The following is a 24,437-nucleotide window of genomic DNA, read 5'->3' on the forward strand; positions in this document are numbered from 1 at the left end:
AGGCTTGCCCTAGGGTCTCTCAGGAATCTAGCCCAGTTGACCAGGGTGATAGTCCTCACAGGGCTGAGGTTGTCACCCACCCCCTCCCTGTCCCTCACAATAGCTGATAGGTAATTCCCAGGAAAGACCATCTGGGTCTTGGTGCAGAGCATCCCCCACACTCATGCATCAAGGAGATTTAGAGATTATCAATGAGCTGGAAGGCCCTGCCAGGGTGTTTGCACACCCGGTGATATTGAGTTTTAAACATGTGTGCCTGTTTACTCTCCCCGCCAGAGCTTTGCTGGCTGCCCCGTAGCTAGGCAACGCTATCTGACCCGGGGAGACCAAGATGGGGGGACTTTCTGTGCCAGGCAGGTCACCTGGGGAGGGTTATCTAAGTGCAGCCAGTCTCAACATAATGAAGCTCCTGTCTTCCCTCCCTCACCCCCAAATGATCCCAGGCCCACAGGCTGCACAGCAGACCACTCTGATGGGAGGAAGTAGGTTAAACGGGAGGAAGAGGACAATGTGTGTCTGGAGGCAGGCAATGGTTACCTCCTTTCATGAAACACTGGAAAACTCCAAGTAAGGGCTGGGGAAGCCTACATATGTCACTTTTTTTGCCTTTGACAAAGGGTAATACTTCCACCTGGGTGGGGGATCAGCAAGTTACTGACCTAAGGTAACAGAATCAAGGTCACATCTCAGCTCTAGACTGACAATGTGCATGTTGTGTGGCCTTCTTTTCTCTGTGGAAAAGGTTAGGGACATACAACATGCCTACCCTTTAAAACCCATGGTCTGGGGAAGACATTTGAAATTATATAATTGGTCATGCACTTACAAAGCAATGAAATCAGGCAGACAAAGAATCAGCCACAGGACCATGGAACCCTGTAAGAGGAAGACTTAGTGGGGTGGGGGGGAGGCGGTTTCTAGGGTTTCCTTAGGAATGGATAAAAATCCTCCATCTTACAGATGAGAAACTCAAGTCTAACAAAGCCCAGTGTCTCCCACTGAACCACAGAGGTGGCCTAACCTTGCCATAGGCTGAATAATGTGCCCCTCTGGCGGGATAACCTCTCCCTGCTCCACAAAACTGAACTGCTCTGTGGCGTATATTCACAGCCTAAACTTTTATTTTGATACTTTGCTACCGGCTCCCCAGATGGTTCCTAACCTACTTTCTGCTTCACTATGTTGATGTTTGAAGGATTCACTCTGGGGCTCCCAGACACCAGGATCCATTCCCTCATGGGGAAGTGACTGAGAGAGCATCATGCCGGGATTTAATGCCTGAGCTTACTCAGGCTGTCTTTGTCTCTATGCCCAAGCAGGGACCACTGGACTCTTTAGTGGAGGATATGTCCCATCCTGGGTCACTCTCGGAGGTAGTTTCTGGGGTTTTTGTCTCATTGCAGCCATCATACCCTCAAAGAGTGGAGATCGTCTCTTCTCAGTTCAATAAGGGTTCACCAAGCATGAGGAGACCGATAAATAAGCTGCAGCTCCTGCTTCCTATTTTACATGACCTAACTCTCCTGACCACAGAATCACTACCCCAAAGGGACACTCAAAATGCTGCCCCAAACTCCATCTGGACAGGCAACCATAGGTGGATTCATAGAATCCAGCTAGATTCTCAGAATCATCCTGATCCCCACCACAACTCTGAGGTGAGATGCAATTCAGGTCTCCTCTGAGCCCAGGCCACCCGCTAGGACTAGCCCATGGGAAGAGAATGCTCTAGAAACAACAGTATGGTGTCTGGCACAGGTCTTAAGCCCAGCCTTCAGGAGCCAGGTGGATATGAGGAAAACAGTCATTGGAGAGAGCACATCCCTCCTAGTAACACTGAAATGAATCTTTTAACATCATGTTGTTCAAAAGAAGCCTATGTGAGGGCAACCTGGGGCCAGGCCCACAATGGAAAAACCCAGCCCCTTCACCTCACCTCTCCCATCCCCTCCCAGCCCTTCTCCAGCTTCTCGCCTCCTGCTCTCTCCTTGCCTCTTCTCCCCTCCCTACACATCCTTTGTCCTTTCTCCTTCATCCCCCTCTCTTCCTCTTCCACAGCAGATGACGCCACCCAGCCACCCACCCCTCACTCCTGGCTCTCCAGTTAGAGTCAGCCAGCCATCATGTTAACATCTGACATTTCAGAAACTTCTTCATCCTACTGCCAAATCAAATCAGCTCAGCCCACATCATTTGCTAACAAACCCAATTCCCTCCTGAAACGGGCTCAATTTCAATGTGTAACTCAGCCAGGGGGTTCCGAGGGCTCCCTCTGTGAAGAAGACCCTGCCAACCCAGCCTCCTGCTTAAGGCATGGCCTGGCAGTTCCCTTCCAAAGGACTGTGTCATGCCTGCTCAGGAGCCGAGTTCATAGGCCACACCACTCCCCTCTAAGGAGCTAACCACTATGTTATTAAGTTGAAATAATTTAGCAAAATAATAACAATGGTTCTACTCTCAAAGGTTTGTCATTTTTTTTTTAATCTTTTGCCTCATCTTTAGAGGACTCTTCTAGAAATTAATATCTTTTACAGAGAGGAAACATTTACCTAAACTTCAGCAATTCCTTCTGAGCTGCTTGGTTTTTTTTCCCCTCACTGGTTAAATGCAAGTAAAATCAAATTTAACTCTTTTTATTACAAAGAGTGAGATCCCATATATTTATGTCTCTGTATGATGCTAAGATGACTGGATGCTTTGCAAATGCTAAGAAGGAATATGTCTGGATGGTACGATTATTATTAGGGCTTTTTTCCCTAATTTCTCTGTACTTTACAATTGATCAAATTTTTTATAATAAGCGTGTATCATTTTATTAAAAATAGTTGGCTTTTTGTTGCCTATTTACTTGCAGAAAGCTCTTATGAAAATTCTCCAAGAAAATGCTGGGCTTTTTTTGCTCAATGCCACATTCTCAAGGCTAGATTAATCACTGAAGATTCATCATCACCTATTATGGATATTTATTAAGCACTGACCACTAAGTATTTATAAACCACCTCCTCTGGGCCCCTGCTGTAGCAGGCCCCATGGCAGCAAGAATAGGAAGAGCACACCCTGCTCCCTCAGGACAGGCTACACTGAACCAGTCTCTCCTGGCCCTGCACCTGTAACACCCTGCCCCTTGCACACACACACACACTCACACCCCTACAACCACACTTGAATGACATCCAAATATGGAGGGATAAGCAGGTGCTGGCAGAGCTTCCGGACCTCACTAAGCTGCCATCAGGAGCTCCCAGGGGAGGGCAACCCACACCCTATAGCAGGTTAAATGGTAGCCACCCCCCCCCCCCCGCCCAAAAAAAAAATATGTCCACATCCAGGAGCCTGCGAAAGTTACCTGACTTGGAAAACAGGTCTTTGCACATACAATTACCTTAGGATCGCAAGATGAAATCACCCTAGATTACCACCCAGGTGGGCCCTAAATCCAATGATGAGTGTCCCTATAAAAGACCCACAGAGTGTAGAGTTAAGACAAAATGGAGTCATGTGGCCCCAAGTCAAAGGAACACCTGGAACTACCAGAAGCTGGAAGCAACAAGGAACCTCCACACTTGTGCCTCTGGAGGGAGCACAGACCTACTAACCCTTGATTTCAGACTTCTGGCCTCCAGAACTGTGAAGAATCCATTTCTGTTGTTTTAAGCCACCATAATTGTGGCATTTTGTTACAGCAGCCCCAAGTAAGGAATATATACATCAAGGCCTGAAACTGCATCTCCACACTCAGCTGGGAGCAGAGACTCTGCCAGGGGTCCAGTGAGGGAAGGCAAGAGGAGAGGCATGCTTGGAATCTAGCAGGAGGGGTCCTGTGAGAGGTCCTCCCACCCTCTATGAGGAAGGACCTATGGCAGCTACAGGAAAGGAAGAGTGGGATTATCAAGGAGACCTGCCCCTCCCACCCCCCACACAAGCATTTAGCTCAATGTCCACAATAATTACCACCAGTATCTACTGTGTACCAATATATATAACATGTACATGTACTTTATGAAGCCCTCGCTCACCCACTTCCTTCTGTAATCCTCACAGCAACCCAAAGGGATGGGCTCAGTCTACAAATAATGGAACTGAGGTTCACAGATCACTGAACTGCACAATGTCACACAGTTACTAAATTCCAGGCCAGGCCCAGGACTCTGTCCCACACATTCACATCAGAGGAGGCAGGACCCAAAAAGTAGGGATGTCACAGAAGCAGGTGCTAACAATAGCCAAACTGTGGAAGGAGCCTCGGTGTCCATCGAAAGATGAATGGATAAAGAAGATGTGGTCTATGTATACAATGGAATATTACTCAGCCATTAGAAACGACAAATACCCACCATCTGCTTCGACGTGGATGGAACTGGAGGGTATTATGCTGAGTAAAATAAGTCAATCGGAGAAGGACAAACATTATATGTTCTCATTCATTTGGGGAATATAAAAAATAGTGAAAGGGAATAAAGGGGAAAGGAGAAAAAATGAGTGGGAAATACCAGAAAGGGAGACAGAACATGAGAGACTCCTAACTCTGGGAAACGAACAAGGGGTAGTAGAAAGGGAGGTTGGCGGGGGATGGGGGTGACTGGGTAATGGGCACTGAGGGGGGCACCTGATGGGATGAGCACTGGGTGTTATGCTATATGTTGGCAAACTGAACTCCAATAATCAATCAATCAATCAGAAGCAGGTGCTAAGCTGGGGGCAGGAGAGCTGGTCAAGCCCTCAAAGGCAGGTGGCATGATTCGGGCTGGAGCAGTAAAGGAAGCGTCCCCAGGGAGATTCTGGAATGCCAACTGCTCTATCAGGGCACAAGACCTGTCTAGAAGTATAGGCTCATGTTAATATTAACTTTAGGCAAAAGGAGTTAGGGAGGACACTCCTGACAGAGGCAAACAAGCCATGAAGTGCATTCCAAAGCCAACCCTGGACTCTCCAAGACCCTAACCTACCCAGGCCTACCCTTAGTCCAGTCCCCAAATCCTTCATGCAGATGCCGGCCTTGCAGGCCCTTTGTGCCACCATGGGAACCAGCTTCACCTGTGACCCCTGACCAGCTCTGGGCAGCCCAACTACAAGAGATGGGAACATGATCCAAAAGGATGCTCCCTCCCTGAAGGCCCCTTCCCCAGGGGAAGACCCTTAGTTTGGGGCTTTTTCTAATACCCTCACTGTCTGAGACAAGGGGCTTAGGTAGGGCCAATCACACAAAATGCAATTTCAGTTTTGTTCATTGGACATGAAGAGACACCTCAACCATGGGCACCAGGCAGGGCAAGAAATCAAAGAAACTACACTAACAACAGAGAGATCGGTGTATTTCCTTTTAGACTTTCTCTGTAAGCATGGCTGCCATATAGAGGAATCATAACGACTATCTATTTGCAGCGCATGCTACACACCTCTGTTCTAAGCAATAAACATACACCATCTCAATCTCCCTTAAAGCCACATGAGGCAGGTTCTCTTACATCTCTATCCTACCAAATCAGGAAACTAAGGCAAAAAGAAGTTACATAGCTAGGAAGTGGTAAAACCGTAAGCCCAGGGAAACTGGCTCCTGAAACTGTGTTATTAACTACAACTCAGTATTGCTTCACATTTTTGAGAAAGAGCATCAAAGGGGTCCAAGTCCAGGTCAAAGGAGTGGGATTAGCCTCCACAGTGGAGGAGACCATGTGGCCTGTCAGAATGAAAGGGGGAATGGGCTAGAGAATCAAAGAGGAAGGGAAGAGGGTTCCCAGAGAAAACACTCTGGAAGCCTAGCTATTCCCCCTATATAAGGGATGAGAGGAACAAGGCCAAGTGGCCCACACGGCTAGACCAAGGCATTAGCAATGTCTAGGAAGCAGGGCTCCCTTCTGATGCTTCCAGCTCAGAATGCAAGAGTCCCAAGGCTACATAGGAGCAGGCCAGGGACTCTCATATGCTGGTGGCTCCCAGGTCCCTAGAGAGAAGCCCTTACTACATGTTTCTGAAAGGCAAGAACATCATCATCATCATCATTATTATCATAATCATCATCAAAATTATCGGTATCAGGGGTGCCTGGCTGGCTTAGTCAGTGGAGTACAAGACTCATAATCCCAGGATGGTGTGTTTGAGGCCCACACTGGGTATAAAGATTATTTAAAAATAAAATCTTAAAAAAAAATGACCTAAAAAAATGACCTATTATCACAACCAATTATTGACCACCTACTGTGCGTTAGCTGCTTCACAGACTACCTCATTACTCCTCACACCCCCTCTTCCAGGTCACGTAGCTGTTGTGCTTATATTACAGGTGAATAAATTAGAGGTCAGGGAGATTAAGTAACACTCTAAAACAATTCACAAAAAAAAAAAAAAAAATTAAAACAATTCACACACAAGAGTATGGAGTAGTGTTTAAGACAGCACAGGCTCCAGAGTCACCCAGACAGACTTTGAGTCCAAATCCTGGCTCTGCACTCACCAGCTGTGGGACCGTGAGCAAATAACTTAACCTCTTCTGACAATTTCAATCAGAGATGCCAGAAATAATTCATCTCAAATGTCAACTGCAAATGACTGGCAGTGGCTGCCTGCAGTGCTTTGGTGGAGAGGGTTCTGAGACCACATCTGAATTCATGGGCAAGTGTGCTGTGATCAATTACTGACATTTGCCGTGGGGCAGTGAGGTGGGGCGGGGGGTGGGGGGGGGGGGTGACAGCACAAGTGTCACATATCTGCCATCCCACATTTAGAGAAACACCACGGCTTATAGAAATGACTATACAAGAACACTAGCACGGCCAGTGGACTTTTGACTAAAGCACCAAAGCAACTCAAAAGTATTTTCAGCAACTGGATATCTATATGGGAAAAAATGGATCTAGATCCCTGTATTATGCCATATGCAATTAAACTGAGATGGATCGGGGGCACCTGGGTGCTCAGCAGTTGAGTGTCTGCCTTTGGCTGAGGGTGTGATCCCAGGGTCCAGGACCAAGTCCCGCATCAGGCTCCTTGCACAGAGCCTGCTTCTCCCTCTGCCAATGTCTCTGCCTCTCTCTGTGTCTGTCACAAATAAATAAATAAAATATTTATAAATAAATAAAAATAAAATAAACTGAGATGGATCTACAGCTAAAACTAGAAAGCTTCTAGAAGAAAATATGGAAGAAGTCTTTGTGATATGGAGTGAGCATGGACTTCTTAGGACATAAAATGAAAAATTAGAGATTGTCAAAACTAAAACTTCTGTTCATCAGAAACACTGTTAAGAAAGGGATGAACTTGTATCCAGACTATGTAAAGTAGGCCTTTACTACTAGTAGTAGCGATTTTATTTCATTTTATTTTTAAGACTTATTTATTCATGAAAGACACGGAGAGAAAGAGAGGCAGAGATATAGGCAGAGGGACAAGCAGGCTCCATGCAGGGAGCCCGATGTGGGATTCGATCCCGGGACTCCCGGATCACGCCCTGAGCTGAAGGCAGACATCCAACCTCTGAGCCACTCAGGCATCCCAAGACAGCAATTTTAAAGGGGAAGGAGGGCCAAAAGGAACCATAAAATGGCCAACAACTATGTAAAAACCTGTTCAACATCATTAGTCACCAGAAAAATGCGAATTAAAACCACCATGAAATGCCCCTACACACTACTCAAGTGGCTAAAATGAAGCAGACTGCCAAGGGCAAATGTTGGCAAGGATGTGGAGCAATCAACCGCCTCACACCACCGCCAGCAGCAATGTGAAATGGTGCAGTCATCTGGCGATTGGAGGTTTCGTATAAAGTTAAAATTCATCTACCCACTGACCCAGAGATTTCACTCTAAATATTTACCTAAGAGAAATGAAAACCGTTCCAAAAAACAAAAACCACAGCACAAAGCAAATCAAAATGTTCATAGCCAGAGCACCTTGGTGGCTCAGCAGTTGAGCATCTGCCTTCGGCTCAGGGCATGATCCCGGGGTCCCAGGATCGAGTTCCACATCAAAGACAGCGTACATACGAGCAGCTATGCACCCGTGAGAGGTAGCTGCATGCAGATGGTGCACACAGAGACATCTCAATGTCCTCAAAGCATCTGAGGCATACCCCCGCAGACGCAGATGCAGGCAAGCCCTTCCTCATGTCTGCACTGTCCCTGAGCTCCTGAGAAGGAGCTTCTGAGGGGATGACATATGGACATAAATGGGGGTCTGTGTGGAGACCAGAGACGGCTCTCCCAGGGCCCGCAGTGTCACCAAGAAAAGCTCTGCAACGGTGGGAATGGGGGTACAAATATTTGTCCTAACTCTCATGTCCCCCTCCAAGGCTCTCTCAAGGAGAGGGAAACCAAACCTTCCTGCTCTGTCCTTGAGCCCTTCCTGCCCCAAGAAGGTCCCCTTCCACCCTTCTCACAATTGTGTCATTACTTCATTCATACAAAATTGGTAGACCTCACAGGGGCCTACACCCCCTTGCTCAACCCTGATGGAAGGGGGCAGTTTCCCTTCCCGGCATGGACAGAAGAGAGGAGGCAGGAGCCATGAACAAACTGAAAAGCTGACATCGGGCCTCAGGCTCAAGCTACAAGCTGGAAAGGAAAGCCCAGCCCCGCCCCAGGGGGAGAGAGCAGCTGATGGGCAACAGTGAGCCTGGAGGGTGAAAGGGGACCTGCATGGCTCCACCCAAAGGGAATGAAGATAGTGCAGAGGAGAAGCTCCTCAGACTCCAATTCCCTCCAGTTTCTTCCCAGGAGACTTCTGCTACCTGACTTACCCCAAGGGTTTCAAGGGCATTAGTGAATCATGGAGTGTAGAGTACCAAAGAGACACTATAGGAACAAGACTTCTGCTCCTCTCCACAGCAAGAACCCCAGGCCCCCATTACCTTCTTCTGGAAAAGAGAAGATCTGAGAGGGACTGCCCTTGGACTCTCACAAAGTGGCATGGAGAAGGTCTGAGGGAAGTGGCCCTCAGACTCTCACAAGGGAAGATCACACGCATAGACTAAACTAGGGTTGCCTCCCAGCTGATCAGGCCACTATAGGCCTGGTGGGGATCCAAAGGCGACTATGACAGTTCAGGTCAAGGTCAGAACAAATGCCAGCATTGTCACCCAATGAAATGCCCTGCACATTCACTGTGAGCTGGGAGAGAATAGGAAGGGTCAACCCCCTCACCTCATGAAACCCAGAAAGGCTGATGTCTCTAGTCAGTCCCAGAGGGGTAGCCCAAACCCGCGCCTGCCATCAGGGCCCTTCTGCCCACCCTACCCCTCCTCCCCAAGAAGCCATCCTCACTCCTCTCCACCCCGAGAAGCCACACGACACATTTGAGCTTGTCACATGCTGAGCCATATGGTTTCTTCTGCTCAGTGAAGGCTCCCTGTAGACAGCAGGTTCTTTGAGGGGTAAGGACTGCGGCCTCAGTTTGACCCCACAGGGCCCAGCGCAATGCTGGGCACACACAGTTGGCCCTCTCTAAATGCCTATTGACCCATTTGGGCATGAAAACCAGATCATAAAAAATGTGGACCTAGAAACAATCCACAGCATTCCCAGGGACACAGCCCCAAATCCCTCTCCCAGCCCACCCTGTACCATCCACAGTGTGAGTTCTGGCTGAAACTGGGCTCTCATTCAGCCCATCTGCTTAGCATCTCTTTGGTTGCTTTTTCTCAGTTTCATATTAGAAAAAAAAAATCCCCCTGAAAAACACAAACCGCAAAGGGGCAGGGGAAGGGGAGTAAAGACCAGTTGCATCAGATGCTCGGTGGGGGCAGGAGGTTGAGGAGGTTCTCAGGGGCTACAGGCTCCCTCTGCTCCAACAGTCCCTTCCTCTTGGGAGAAGCAACCAGAGGAGGGGCTGTCCTAGCTATGAAGGGTGGGATGAGAGGAACACTTTACCAAAACTGGTTTGGGTCTGAGAATTTAACTTATACTGACCATTGAGGAGACAATACCATCCTCAGGGGGACCTTGGGTGAGTCCAATTCCCCATCCAGTTTATCTATAAAAGAAATGAATCACCCATCCCTGACATTCTGTGACTCCCATGCTAATCCACCAAAGGGGGATGCCTGCCCCAAGCCTGCCCTACTAAGGGAACTAGGTGAGCCCTGCCCACCCCACCCAGATGCTAGGGGTAGGCTGGGGGCCATGCCACAGGACCCCCAAGGCCAGAGACCCTGGAGAGAGGCTAGCTTCCACCCTGGATGTCTCAGACGTCAGTGTACAATAATAACCTGGGGAGCTCAGGAGATACCAGCAAAGCAGAGGCCTGATCCCACCCTGGAGATGGACATCACGAGTGGATCCTGGGTCAGCGCAGGTAGAGACCTCACCCAAGACTGATGGGCAATGAGGGAGCTGCAGTCCGCATCTTAAAGGACATCTAGGGGCTTAATTTACAAGAGTATTAAACCTGGAGATAGAGGGTCTGCTGGGATATAAGATTCCAGCAAAACCAGAGCAGTAGAATATCAAGCACAGGCTCCTCCCACCTGGATGCCCCAGCAGTCAACACACCATCAATATCCACCAAGCACCCACCCACACCATAGAACAGGAGAGTCACTGCCCTCAAGGAACTCAGTGCAGGAAGTGCCAGATGACCAGCAACAGGACTTGGTAAGTGCAATGACAAAAGGGACACTCCCTCTGTGAGGAACAGGCTGGCATGAGGACTGTGGTGTTAACCATATGAGTCAGTTTGTTTTGCCAAAGGACAAAAAATGTCCTAGCCACAGACTGTCTCCTAACCACGGCCACAGGCTAAGTAAGTCTTTGCCACAGAACAAGCCCGAATAACAGTCATAAAGGCCAGGTATACCACACACACACTGACCTCCCACACCCACCATCGGAGGGTCCCAACCCCAGTGTGAGCTTTAGGGTGACACGAGTGCTCAGCTCTGACCTTGGCCTCAGAGCTGAGGCCAGAAAAGCCATCCCGTAGGCTGCTGCTCTGCTCTGAGCCAGCCTGGAGTTCCCCCATCAGGCCAGCCTTACCTGCGACAGCCTGTTGGGCCCTGTGCTGGCCACAACAGAGCAGGCGCAGGGATCCAGTGGACAGCTGTGGTTTTTTGAATAAATAACTATGTTAACTAATCTCTTACTTGTGCTCCAGATTCCTGATCCGTACCCCTCCCTCCTGTATCCACACACCCTCCTGGCTCCCTCCTGTCAACATTTCCACTCACTCCTCAACACAGCCCAGTCGGCTGTCCACTCCTCCCTCCCCTGAACCGTTCTGAGGCATAGCAGCAGCGCCACCAGGCCTCTGCGTGCCCCAGAGCATACTTGGCCTCTCTGCAACAGCCAACACAGCTGCCCATTCTTCCTTTGCAAACCGCTCCTCCCACCCAGTCTCAGCCTCCTCCAAATCAGCCTCTGACCAGGGGGTGCCCTCATGGCACCACCCCAGGAACGTCTCCTCTTCTCACTTCACCCTCTCCCTGAAGCACTCACTGCCCCTTACCCACCCCTCCATCCCAGGCTTTAATTCCCACCTCTACAAGAATGGCTCCCTCTTCTAAGTCTCAGCAGCTCACTAAAAACCCCATTTGTGTCTCAAGCATGTGGAACACAACACTTAGAACCAAAGCCTCCAAAAAAAAAAAAAAGAAAAGAAAAAAAGAACCAAAGCCTCATCCTCCCTCCCTTCTCAGAGAACAGCTGTACCATTTATCCATTGTTCGCAACCTGCAGCCACTCTTGCCTCCTATCTCTCCCCAAATCTTCCTATCTGATCAATCTACCTCCTAGAAAATCAGAGATCTGACTACTTCCAAATAACCCCACACTCCCCTCAGAGTCAGACCACCATCACCCCTCCTATCCCTGCACTGGATGCACTCGGTGACCTCGCAACCCCTCCCTGACTTTCCACTCTGCTCCTCTGACAAATCCTCCACCCAAAAGCCAGGGTGATTTTCCAAAAAGTCCCGTCATGGGGCTACTGCTCTGACTAAAATCTTCAATGACATCAATGCCCAAAATTTAGTTAAGGATAAGGCCCAAAATCAAGGCACCTAGGTGTCTCAGTGGTTGAGTGTCTGCCTTTGGCTCAGGTCGTGACCCCAGGATCCAGGACGGGGTTCCGCATTGGGCTCCCCACAGGGAGCCTGCTTCTCCCTCTGCCTATGTCTCTGCCTCTCTCTGGGTGTCTCTCATGAATAAATAAATAAAACCTTAAAAAAAAAAAAAAAGGCCCAAAATCTTTAACAAAACTTCTAAGGGTCTCGGTAGACGGGACGGGCAGAGTGGGTGAAGGAGGGTAGGAGGTGTGGGCTTCCAGCTATGGAACAAATCAGTCATGGGGATGAAAGGCACAGCCCAGGGAATAGTCAGTCAGTGGTGGTGTGATCGTGTCGTGTGGTGACCGACGGCAGCTATGCTTGTGGTGAGCGGAGCATAACGTATAGACTTATCCCATCGTTATGCTGTACACCTGAGTTCATGTAACATTGTGTGTCAACTATATTTTAAGATAAAAAAGAAATGTTTTCAGATTATATTTTCAAAAATTGAAAAATAAAATAAAACTTCCAAGGTTGTGCCTCTTCCTCCCTCACTGTGGATGCTCTGACCGCTCTGGCTTCCCATTTTGCCAGTGCGGCCTCCTCCCTCCTGCCCCAGGGGCCTAGGGAGCCTGCAGCAGTCAGTACTTCTGCCCACCAATTCTGAGATTCTGCACCCCTAAGGAGCTCCCAAAGAATGCAGGTACTGCTGGTCCCTTGGCCTCGAGTAGCAAGCGTCTAGAACACTCTCCTCCACTCTGACTGCACCTTTGCCTAACAAGGTCCTACTCAGCTCCCAGGGCTCAGCTTCAACATCATCTCCTATGAAGTCCTACCTGACCCTCTCCAAGGTCAGGTTCGATTCCTACACACCCACCCTTTATACTGTTCCTGAGCTATGCTGCCCTTTTCCTTTGGAACATTCGTCACACCTCACTGTCCCATCCTTCCTCTTAAAGTTGGTTTTTCAACTTTCTTTTTTTTTTTTTTTTTTGGTTTTTCAACTTTCACCTCCCTAGCTAGGAGGGTGGGGACTACGATGGCTTGTTCCTTACTAATACCCCAGCACTCAGCACCAGGCCTGGCATGTGGTCAGCACTTGCGGTAGAAAGCTATTTGGTCTTGCTTGCCCTGCATCCATCTCCCCAACTTCTCCTAATGACACCTCAACTTTCCTTTGAGGAACCACCTCTCCCCCACTCTTGGTTCTTTAGGCTTAGAGAGTGGGCATGAGACCCAGGTCTGGCCAGTCAGAGCCTCCTCCTCTTTGGCCACAATGATTGGTTTAGACATAGACAGGTGACCTAAGCCAGGCCCTCAAACTTCTTCCCTGAGACTTTTGTTAGAAGTACTGGGGGAAAGATACTCTTCTTTCCACTGAAGTTATTTACAGGTAGGAGCTACTGTTACTATCCTGCCACCACAGAGACAGAGCTTGACAAAGAATGAAACCAACAGAGAGATGGAAAGAGACACATCTCATAGATGTAGCCATGCCTAGAGTCTACACTCGCATTACAAAGCAATAAATTCTGTTTTATGCTTACACCAAAGCGAGTTATGTTTCTGTCACTTGTAACCAAGAGCCTTGACTAATACAACATTCAAGCAAGTACTGGGTGGTGAATGAATTAAGTGAGCAAGTGAGTAAGGGGAGCTTGCCAAGAGAACTCAGCGACTCCTCCTAGGAGACTTTCAGGGTTCTCACTGCAACCTCCCACCACCCATGAGCACAGTGACAAGCACCCTACATCCAACTTTGCAGACCAAGGGGCTGAAACTCAGAATGGTGACGTGCTTCTCAGCAATCCCGTGTGTAAACAAACCACCCAGCACCTGGCTCAGACACCTGCACCGGGATCAGGCTGACAAAGGTAGTCTGGCTCTCAGTGCCCCTAAGCACCCCACCTCAGGTCAGCCCTGTGCCCCATGCCCCACCCACTCTCGAACTCCTAATCCAACCAGGGCAGGCTCTGACTGTCATTCCATGAGATTCTCCCTCGATGCATACCACACAGCTCTCTGCATGGTGGACATTCAATATGGGGTGATAACGGAAAGGTGGCGTTTATCTACTTCCTTCGGGGGGGGTATTGCTTTGCAACAGATTAAGTTAGGGGAGCAGGGATATGACAGAGAACAAGAGGGGAGAGATGCTTAATGATTTCCCTGTGAGTCATCCAGCAGAGCCCAAGGACAGAGATACAGGGTGGCCCAGACATCCTCTCAGATGACTCAGGAAGCAGTGACTTCTTCAGGGCTAGTCCTCACCTGGCAAACTGTGAGTGGGAGGGAGGGAAGGAGCGTCGTCACTGCTGCCTAGGCAGGAATATGGGCTGAGCCAAAGTCCTCCCTGAGAGCCAGCTCAGGCCTGTGACCAACCTGCCAGCAGGCATTTCTAGGTAAAGGGAGGAGGACATGGTCAGGGGAGGCGACAGCTGCTTCAGCTCCCTTCCAGGAATGAGCAGTAGGGGCCTGGGATTTTGGGAGGTGGTCTCCCAGGAAAGAGACTCATGAATGAAGTACTTCTAGGAAAGAATTACTGACCCCAGAAGCTCCAGAGCAACTCTCCCACAGAGACTGGGGGGACAGGGCCAGCCCAGGAGGGCCAGTCTGAGGCAGACAGACCAGCATGCAAGTGCCACTCTGGTACCAAGAGGGCCCCCCCACCCCGCCCCGGGACCCTGCCTTCCCCAGGCAGCTCTCCTGGGCAAAAGCCCCTTAAGATACCAGGCTGCCATTGCTTCTCAGCCCTTCAGCTAAGACCAGCTAAAGACACCAGGCCACACTCCGAGTCTCCTCACTCACTCCTGCCTGGGCCCCTGATGCTGTACCCCACTGTTCCACAAGGCCCCATCCAGCCCCCATTATCTCCTCACCACCCGACACCCCCAAGTCTCAGTCACACTTCCCTCCTGCACTGGTGAGCTCCAGTGGATGCTGCCTCCTGAGGTATCAGGGCACCCTATGGTACCCACCGGACGGAAGCAGCTGGCTGGGATCTCAGGGTCAGCTACCTCCCCTCCCCACTTACCAATACCAAGCCTCTTACCTTCATGGTGGGAGGTGCAGTGAGAGGAGGGGACAGGGGCTGGTCTGGGAAGGTCACATCTGAGCTGTTGGCCAGCTCCTGCTTCCTGCAAAGAGAATGCAGAACAGAGGTGAGTGATGGCCTGCCTGAGCCATTCCCTCTCTCTGTCAAGAGCAGCTGGGCATGGGGAACTGGGCTAATGCACACCATGCCAAACTAGAGTGGAGCGCACTCTCTGCTGTGCTGCCCTAGACCTTAAAGTGGGGCTCTTTCACATGTGGTTCCTGCAGCAGCCACAAAGGCATCACCTGGGAACTTGTGACAAATGCAAATTCTCAGGGGCACACCAGCATCTCCAGCGATGGAGCCAAGGATTCCGGGTTTTACAACCCATCCAGATGATTCTGATGTACACTGGAGTTTGAGAACCACTGCTCTAAAGATCTGGAGGACCCACAACACCTTCAGGCCTCAGAGGCATGGACAAATGTTTAAAGGCATCAAAATAAACATAACCGTTTTACCAAAATAGCAAAGTTTGATAGGATGGAAGATAATCAGACCCTGAAACTCTGGCAGTTACCATTCACCTTCAAGTATTTTCATTTGTCAAAACTATAGTGGTTAATAAAATATATCTATACATTTGGTAGATGTATTTCCAAACACATTTGAATTCAGGACCCCCCAAAAAAGAGAGAGACAAAAGAGGAATGAATATAAATGTTTGTGATTCATTCTTCCTGGGTACCCTTTGCCCCCAAACACACACATACACACACACACACACACACACACACACACACACACCACGGCCAGAGAGCTGACCTTGGGAGGATGGGGCTGCCTGCTGTGTAAGCTGCAGGTAGAACTTATTTTAGTCCATGTGGGCTAGGACCATGGAGAAGCAGCTAAACAGAGTTGTGTCACCATGACAACACGACTGCAACAAGTTCACTGCTCTCACATACTCCCCACTTTCCATCTGGCCCTCACTGGTGACCAAGGAGTGCTAGTTTGCAGTCCGATTACCAGGCAGATTGTTGGCAGTGAGATGAGCCTTTGGAGCAACGGTTATGCAACAGGGCCTGCTGGGCAGAACATGGAGGAGCCCCAGATGAGGGGCTCTGGGGTCCTGGACGTACCCTGGCTATCTCCTGGGACAACAGGGAGAGGCAGGGATAACAGCATTAAGAGCCCAAGACCAGACTGAGCCGTCAGGACTCCCAACTTTGAGACCCTTTCCTTCTCCAGAACCCTACCCTGAAGCAGCCGAGTCAGTATGTACCTGGGTCACACTTCAATGACCAAAAGGACCCCCACTGCACCTCAAGAGAATGCTTCTGTACTCTCCAGCCCACATCTTGCCAACAGGGATGACAGCTTTAACAGGGCTCCTTCATGAGAAAAGCCCACCCTCCCTACAGAACCCAGCCCCCTGCCTTTCCAGAAGAAGCCTTTGCTCTGTGAGCCAGACGCCACCCCTGCCTGGCTCCCCTTAGCCCACAGAGCAGGCCCAACCCGAAAGGAATCAGGCCAGGTGCTGTGAGGCCATGTCCACCCTGGCATGACTCTTGCCTATCCCTGCAGCGAGCCATGCCTCATTGTCCTCTAGGCAACCAGGTAAGGAGGCTGTGTGAACATCTGGCTTGGTACAGGATCCACATGACCCCTATTAACCTCAACCTGCCAATCCCCCTTTCTGATCCTCCATTTGCCTTCCTCCTCATATCTTCCTGGACCGGACCTAGGTCTCACTCTGAGGCGGGGGGGGGGGGGGGGGGGGGGGGTGCCTCTCTCCAGGTCCAGACTATAACTGGCACATGAATCAGCAGGGCCACGACTCAGCCCGTGTACAGGTACACATACACTCACACACAAAGGGATAAACAAGAGCCTCCCTCTACCTCTTAGTCAAGAACCACCACCTCCCCTTCCTTCTATGGGTTTGGGGTAAGTGTGGGGTCCAGCCCAGCTGCTCTGGCCCTCATTTGCCTGTAGACCCCAAAGAGTTGGATCCACAAAGGCTCACCCCCTCCAACCACTCTGCCCTCTCCCAAGCAGCTACTGCTCCTCCTCAACAGGCCCAGCCCCTGAGAGCCATGATGGGGGAAAGGCAGGGGAGGAAGGAAGATCAAGGATGCGGGTACCACCCTCAGGTCTCCTGAGGTGAGGCTGAACGAGGGCAGCTCCCCCCGTGGGAGTTGGGAGCCAAGGAGGAATTGGCATGCAGGGAGGGGACAGAAGGCAAGGCCCATGCCCAAAGTCTATAGGACTGTTCAGGGGTTAGCTTAGGACCCCTGGACCACTCCTCTGGAGGAGGTGGTGACACACTTGCCTAACAGCAATCCTGGCTCTCCAGGAACACAAATCCTAGAGGAAGGCAACACTGGCAGGTTTTTACTATCACTGGTCAAGAGAGACTCATATACATAGTCACACTGTACTTCTCTCTATAAGACGCAAGGTGTCCACTCCCATGGGACCAAAGTAGATGCAATTATTACCCAAGGCCCCTGAGTCTCAGGCAAAGGGCCACCACACTCAAACCTTCCTGGGCTGAGCCCCGCTTCCTTGCACCAGCTTGTTTTCCCTGGATGCTGGCATAAGATACTTGGACCAGTCTCCAAGGAGGAGTGAGGACAGTTCAGTGGGAGCGTAAGGTATCTTCCAAGGCAAAAGGAGTCCCTGAATAGTGTCTGGAGCCTGGAAAGTGCTGAACAAGAATGTGACTAGCAGCCTCATCCTTGTTCTAGGGCTCTATCCAAGACTCCGGATGGGATGCTAGGGTAGACAGAAGGCAAGAATGCTGCCCTCAAAAAGAGAACTGAGTACGCACAGGCCCGTCACAAATCTATCCCACCCTGGTACACAGATGGCTTTGAGTGGCACCTGTAGGAGAAGATGGGACACACTGTTCCATCCTCATTCTCACCTCCTAGAAGCCAAAGGTACTTAATTAAGAGCCAACTACCTGTTATGGGTTGAATCGTGTCCCCCAAAAAAGATATGTTTTGTTTTGTTTTTTAAAGACTTTATTTATTTATTCATGAGAGTCACAGAGAGGCAGAGACACAGGCAGAGGGAGAAGCAGGCTCCCTACGGGGAGGCCGATGCGGGACTTGATCGAGGACCCCGGGATCGTGTGCTGAGCTGAAGGCAGACACTCAACCACTGAGCCACCCAGGCATTCCCCCAAATAAGATATGTTGAAACCCTAACCCCCAGAACCCGTGAATATGTCCTTATTTGGAGATGTAATTAGGGTGGCCCCTAATTCAATTTGCCTGGTGTCCTTGTGAGAGGCAAAGTGCGCTGTGTGAAGACACAGACATGCAGGGAGAATGCCATGCAGCAGCAGAGGCACAGATAGGAGTGACACAGCTGGGAAGCAAGGGTGGCCAGCCACCGCTGGGAGCTACAAGACACAAGGAAGGGTTCTACCCCAGAGCCTCCAGGACAAGCAGGCCCTGTCGCCACCTTGGTTTTGGACTTCTAGCCAGAACGGAGGCCACAAATGTCTGCTGATTTAAGCCGCCAGTTTGGTGGCAGCCCTCAGAAGCAAGTGCCCTGCCCAAGTCCCAGGCTCTAGCCTTGCCTTTGTCAGCAGAGGGCCCAAAACAAAGACAATGACATCCTTGCTCCTGCCCTACCACCCCTGCCACTGCCAGCTGGGCTCAATCTCACCCTGTCCCCACCCTCACAACCCTTGACATTGGTGTGTGGGAGCCACCTTCCCAGGGACAGCTGGCCAGGCCACCAGCTGGCGCTAAGCAGAGTAAGAATGTGGGTGCTCAATGTCATTCCAGCCCCTTCTCAGACAGACAAATCACACGTGAGGAGGTGAAAGTGACATGATTATCCCAAGAAATAACCTTGGAGCTGCTCTTATTTATTATAAGCAAAAGGTAAATTATTAGCAGAGGTGGCACCCTTACTATTATCTATAACAACTTTCTTGAGACCCATCGCAATCTTTAAACTGTCATGGCACTGAGTCTGAAACTGCCTCCCCAGCCAAATCTCATACACAGCTCTCAGGACTGGGGTCCCGGACCCACACAGGGACCCATAAGAGGAGGGGAGAGGGGAGCAGAGAGAAGGCAGAGGAGGGAAGAGGAAGATCATAGACTCTGCTGTAAGAAAAAGGTGGTAAGAACAGGCATGGATGGGCAGGTCAGGTGCCTCCTCCAGCCTCTGGGTGTCATAGGGGTGCGACCCCCTCAGCATCCCTCTGCCCCAGAACCACCTAGCACTGAGGTTCTCTGCTCTGGGATTCCTTCTCCAGAAACATGGACAAACCTGGGGCAGCTGGGAAAGGGCCCAGCTGGCTTTAACCAAATGCAAATCTCAAGAAGAAATGATTGAGGAACCCATGGTGAAAGCAGATGGAACTATTCATAGTGCACTGGATAGACCCCAGTGAGGGCCTTACTTACAGCACCCAGGCCTCCAGCTCCAGCCTCAGATGTTTCTGCCCTAGACCATCTGTGGTCATCTCCCCCACGCTTTTATGAAAGTGCCCAACGCTAGAAGGGGTTCCAGTCTGGTTCTGCCTGCTACCCCCACTGTGTGTCCTTGGGTAAGTTACCTCACCTCTCTGCGTCCCACTTCCTTCATCTTCAAAGATGGGGGTGATGATGTTCTGAGGAATTATATATAATGGCTGTGAAATAAAATATAAAGTCCCATACAAATAGAGATCATTATGATCATTATCATCTTCATTGTTACTGTAACTCCTAAAATGGTGCTCAAATCTCCAAGTGGAGACAGAGAAACAAGGAAGGATCCAGGACTCTTTAATGTCTTTGAAAGTATTTCTGGCATTTCAAATAAGTACCCCTAGCCCCAGGGATCCACTCTCAGGATCATAACCATCAGTTAATAATCAACAACAGGAAAAATACTCACCTATCGGCAGATGGCTCTGGGGCCAGCTCTAAGCCCTCCTCCTGGCAGAGTTCTCCCAAACCTACAAACTCTGTCTGTCTGCATCTCTCACCCTACTAGGTCCCCAGCCACCCAGCCATGTCTGGCTCTGCTTTCTCTTGCTTTCCAAAGAGCCAAGCTAGAGGAATGCAGACAGTTGGCCTGTGAAGAGCTTCCCAGGAAAACCAAACCAAAAGGAATGAGACATACCATTCACAACAGCCAAAGGTGGAAATAACCCAGGGTTGGTCAAGCAATGAACAGATAAACAAAATGTGGTCTTTCCACAGGATGGAATATTATTGAGCCATAAAAAGGAACAAAGTGCTGATATATGCATGCTACAAGGTGGAAGAACCTGGAAAATATTATGCTACACCAAAGGAGCCAGACACAAAAGGCCACATATGATGTGATCGTATTTACATGCAATGTCAGAACAGGCAAATCCAGAGGCAGAAAGCAGATTAGGGCTGGCAGGGAGTGGGGAGGAGTGGGGAGTGGCTGCTAATGGGCTCAGGGTTTCTTTCCAAGGTGCTAAAAATGTTCTGGAACCACATAGTGGTGATGGTTGCACAAACTTCATAAATACACTAAAAAGCACTGAATCACATACTTTAAATGGGTGATTTTTAATGGCGTGTAAATTATAACTCTGTTTTTTTTAAAGGAATAAGACAGAAAGGGTTGAATGGCTCTATCTCTGTTACCTCTGCTGCTTATTTTCTTCTCTGGCTGCCTTTTGGTGCCCCCAGGACCCCGGGCTGTGTACAAGCTTTGGCTTTGTGGCAACACTTCAAATGCTGACCAGAGTTCCCTTACTACTTGCACCTGTTGAAAGCAACGCCTTTCGTCTCCACTCCAGTGCTCAGAAGCACCTGCATTGCCATTTATTTGGAGAGAGCTTCTGAGTTCTAACTCTTCATAGTTCCCCATCCTATGTAACTAACTAGACCATAAACAATGGGAAAGAACATTAAAAGCTTCATGAAATCACCATAAGAAACACACAAAATGAGAAGAAAGAGGAAGACAAGACAAGCTCTAGGCCCGATGAGCTGTACCTCAAAGTCTCAGTCTCTCTGCTTTCTCATCTGCAAAATGGGCCAAAGGGACAGACACAGAGGTGAGGGGGTCAATATCTATCTTGTGCTGGGGCGGATGTGGAAGGCGAAAAAAACAGGGCTCCACAGAGCTGGTGGGGCAGCTGAGGGATAGAAGAGGGCACAGGATTTGGCCATGAGAGGTTCCAGCAGGTGGAGGGAGCGAGTCCCAATGCCTCCGCTGAAGAGCCCCTTAGGAAGGAGCAAGTACTGCTCACCTGGCAGCACCTGGCAGGGTCAACTTTGGTGTCATGTCCCATTCATGTGCACGCTCTAATTGGTTCCTGGAGATTCAGGGCTCAACTCTGGACCACAGATGACCCAAAACTCCAGAGGGGTACAAAATGGCAACCCTCACTCCTACCACACCCACCCAATCCTGGGGTTCGTGGGCATAGACCACTCTATGGTCTAGGAGAAATCATTAGAAGCCATTCAATAGCCTACCACACAGACAAGGACATCAAGGCCTGGAGAGGCAAGGGGAGATGCCCGAATCCCATAGCCAGCCTCTCTCCTGGTCTCTGGAGAGCACTGTTCTCAAATCACCTCAGCACGAATATGTGAAAAGTTAGCAGGTCACATCTCAGGAAGAACCTGTGAGGAACTACAGCTGGTTTATGGACACACATTTATAAAGCATGAGTGTGGGGGCGCCTGGCTGGCTCAGTCAGTAAGCATGTGACTCCTGTTCTCAGGGTTGTGAGTTCAAGCCCCATGTTGAGCACAGAGCTTATTTAAAAAAAAAAAAAAAAAAAAGGCATGAGTGTCAGGGGTCCACAGGGTCCATGGGTCTCCCATAAGGAATGAACTGACAGCAGAAGCCAAGGCCACACAGGAGATAAACAGACCACATCCTGGGCAATGAGATGGGAATACATGTGGGACCACAAAGAGGTCTGGGCAACACTACAAGCCTATAGTCTTGAAGATCATGCTGGCTTCCCTCTGCATGTGCTGGCTGAGGATGGCCCTTCCTTGGAGGACCCTGAATCCCTAAACTGGGCCAGGGGTAGGAGAAAGGACAGGTACTGAGAGGAGGCTTACCCAGCCCTAGAGACCCAGGAGGCCACAGCCCCTGGTCTGGAACAACTGAGCCTCCTCCCATATTACATCTCAGAGCTAATGGGCCAGCCTACACACACAGGCACACCCCCTAACTCCTGGGGAAAGCTGTACGAACAAGCAACTTTTAGAACTGACTGATGCCATACAGCTCACATACGAGTAAGAGCAGACTCTGAGGGGTGTGATGTGGGCCTGAGAGTCCCAGAGTCAGAAATTTGAGCATTGGACCTCAACTCCCCAGACCCTCCACCCCAGCCCCAATCCCCTTTCCTGCCACAATGAGAAAGCAGCTCCACCTGTACCGAGTGCCACAGCAGAGCTGAGAGGACACTAGCCAGCACCTTCTCATGTCCTTGAAGCCTGAGTTCTTAGAAGTCCAGGTGGGCTGTGTTAGTTACCACAAGCAGTAACATCCAGACTATTTACAAGCATCTGAGAAGACAGTCCAGACAGGAGAAGTGAAAATGCAGAAACCATCCTGAAGGCACAGCACACCCACGTGGAAGACCCACTTGTCACACATTAGTTGTGGATTATATAGAATAAAGCACCATGGGACATCGAGAAGGGAAGGCCAGGACTCCCTGGGAAACAAGCTCAGGTGTCACAAAAGAGGTGACAGCTGAGCTATGCCTCCAGGACAAGACCAACACCTACCTGGGAGAGGACTCCGGGAATGACAAAACAGCAAAAGCACGAAGGAGTAAAAGAAAGAGCACCATGCTCAGACCATCCGGTGTCACCAACGTGGAGAAAACACCTCCCTGGCATTTAGTAGGCCCTCGAGAGGAAAAGTGACAACCCAGGAGTCTCCAGACTTACCATGTACGAGTCCCCAGGCTTACCATGTGCAAGGGCTGTGGGAAGCCTATTACACTTAAGACTCACTATAATCCTTTGCACCAAATATTATTAACCCCACTTTACAGAAGGGGAAACTGAGACTCAGAGTGGTCTCACTCTGAGAGAGTAAGCATGGCTGGAGAGCAGCAGAGCAAAGCCTGGATCGGGCAATTCAGCTCCACAGCATGCTGATGGTGGGCAAGAAGTGGGGTTCCCTTGACAAGAGCATCCAGGGTCAGGTGTACACATCCCAGTTGGTACATCAGGTGATCGCTGTGCTCTTTCCTGTAACGGTTATTTACCAGCCTTTTACAGGTGTCCTCTATTTATGGCAAGCTATTCTGAGTATCCTTTCATGGTGACATGGCATTATCTTCTAAAGTGAGTTAATTCTAGGGGCGCCTGGGTGGCTCAGTCGTTTAAGTGTCCAACTCTTAGTTTTCCTGAGGTCACAATCTCAGGGTCGAGGGATTGAGCCCCACATTGGGCTCTGTGCTCAGGATGGAATCTGCTTAAGATTCTGTCCCCCTTTCCTTCTGCCCCTCCCTCTCGCTCACTCTCACTCTCTCTAAAATCAAATAAATAAAATCTTTAAAAAATGAAACGAGTTCATTCAAGTTTTAGAAACTGAGCAACTAAAGGAAACTATTAAAGACCTACTACGGGGGGCACCCAGATGGGGCAGAAACAGCAAAGGTAGTCTTCAGACAGCTGCAGTTTGGGAAATATGCACCAAGCAATCTGAACACAGCCTCAGGGGCCATGAGGAGCAGCAGGGCAGGAGACAGAGGAAGGAGGGGAACGGGAGGGGCCCCTGCTGCACTTACCGCTACAGAAACAAAACCAGGGAGTCAAGCCCACAAGGCGTCTTGGAGGCAAAAATAAGATTGGTGATTGGAGAAGCTAAAATGCTGGTTTCAGAAACCAAGTGATGGGTGCTTCGATCACAACAGAGACAGAGGAGGAGGAGAAGTAGCTCTGCAGGAGGCAGAGGATAAAGGGTTCATTCTGGACACACAACCAGTCATGGGGCCATGGGAAATCCAGGTGGGCTCAGAAAAGTCCCAAAGCCTTAGCAGAGAGACAGGAATAAGTGGAAGGGGGGTGCAGGTGCACGTATCACCGAGCCTGAGTACACGGCATCGACCAGAAACTGCCAAGCAAGTAGCTTCGCTCACATGGTCAGCTGTTATCCGTGGCAACTGCCTGGCCTTGGCCGAAGGAGCGACGTCATGGGCAGGGCAAAGACGGCCAGCTCATAGCTCACAGGTCATGGCCTCAGACAGCTTCAGACCCAAAATCACAAAGCCATGGAGCCACAGAAGCACAGACTATCAGCATCTTCCCAGCCTGTCAGTATTTCTTGACCTAGATGGCAAGTACGTGGGTGCTTCCTGCATAATTCAGTTTGGATGTATGACATATATCACAATAAAAAATAATTTTTAAGTAGTTCTCTCTCACTTCCTTTAGGGGAAATAGATAT

At 49.8% G+C, this 24,437-nt stretch overlaps 1 protein-coding gene across 9 annotated transcripts in view; it reads right to left on the reverse strand.

Moving 5' to 3' along the window:
• RAP1GAP2 (RAP1 GTPase activating protein 2) overlaps positions 1 to 24,437 on the reverse strand; it is a 224,356-nt gene that overhangs the window by 86,707 nt on the left and 113,212 nt on the right. For all 9 annotated transcript variants that reach the window (XR_013354047.1, XM_077851696.1, XM_077851697.1 and 6 more), the window contains one exon: positions 15,027 to 15,111. Coding sequence is in view for 8 of the 9 variants with exons in the window: in XM_077851696.1 (XP_077707822.1) it covers positions 15,027 to 15,111 (85 nt within the window). In the remaining variant the exon portion in view is untranslated. The remainder of the gene's footprint in view (positions 1 to 15,026; positions 15,112 to 24,437) is intronic.

This window comes from Canis aureus, chromosome 16 (genome assembly GCF_053574225.1).
Source record: "Canis aureus isolate CA01 chromosome 16, VMU_Caureus_v.1.0, whole genome shotgun sequence".
Lineage (NCBI taxonomy): Eukaryota > Metazoa > Chordata > Mammalia > Carnivora > Canidae > Canis > Canis aureus.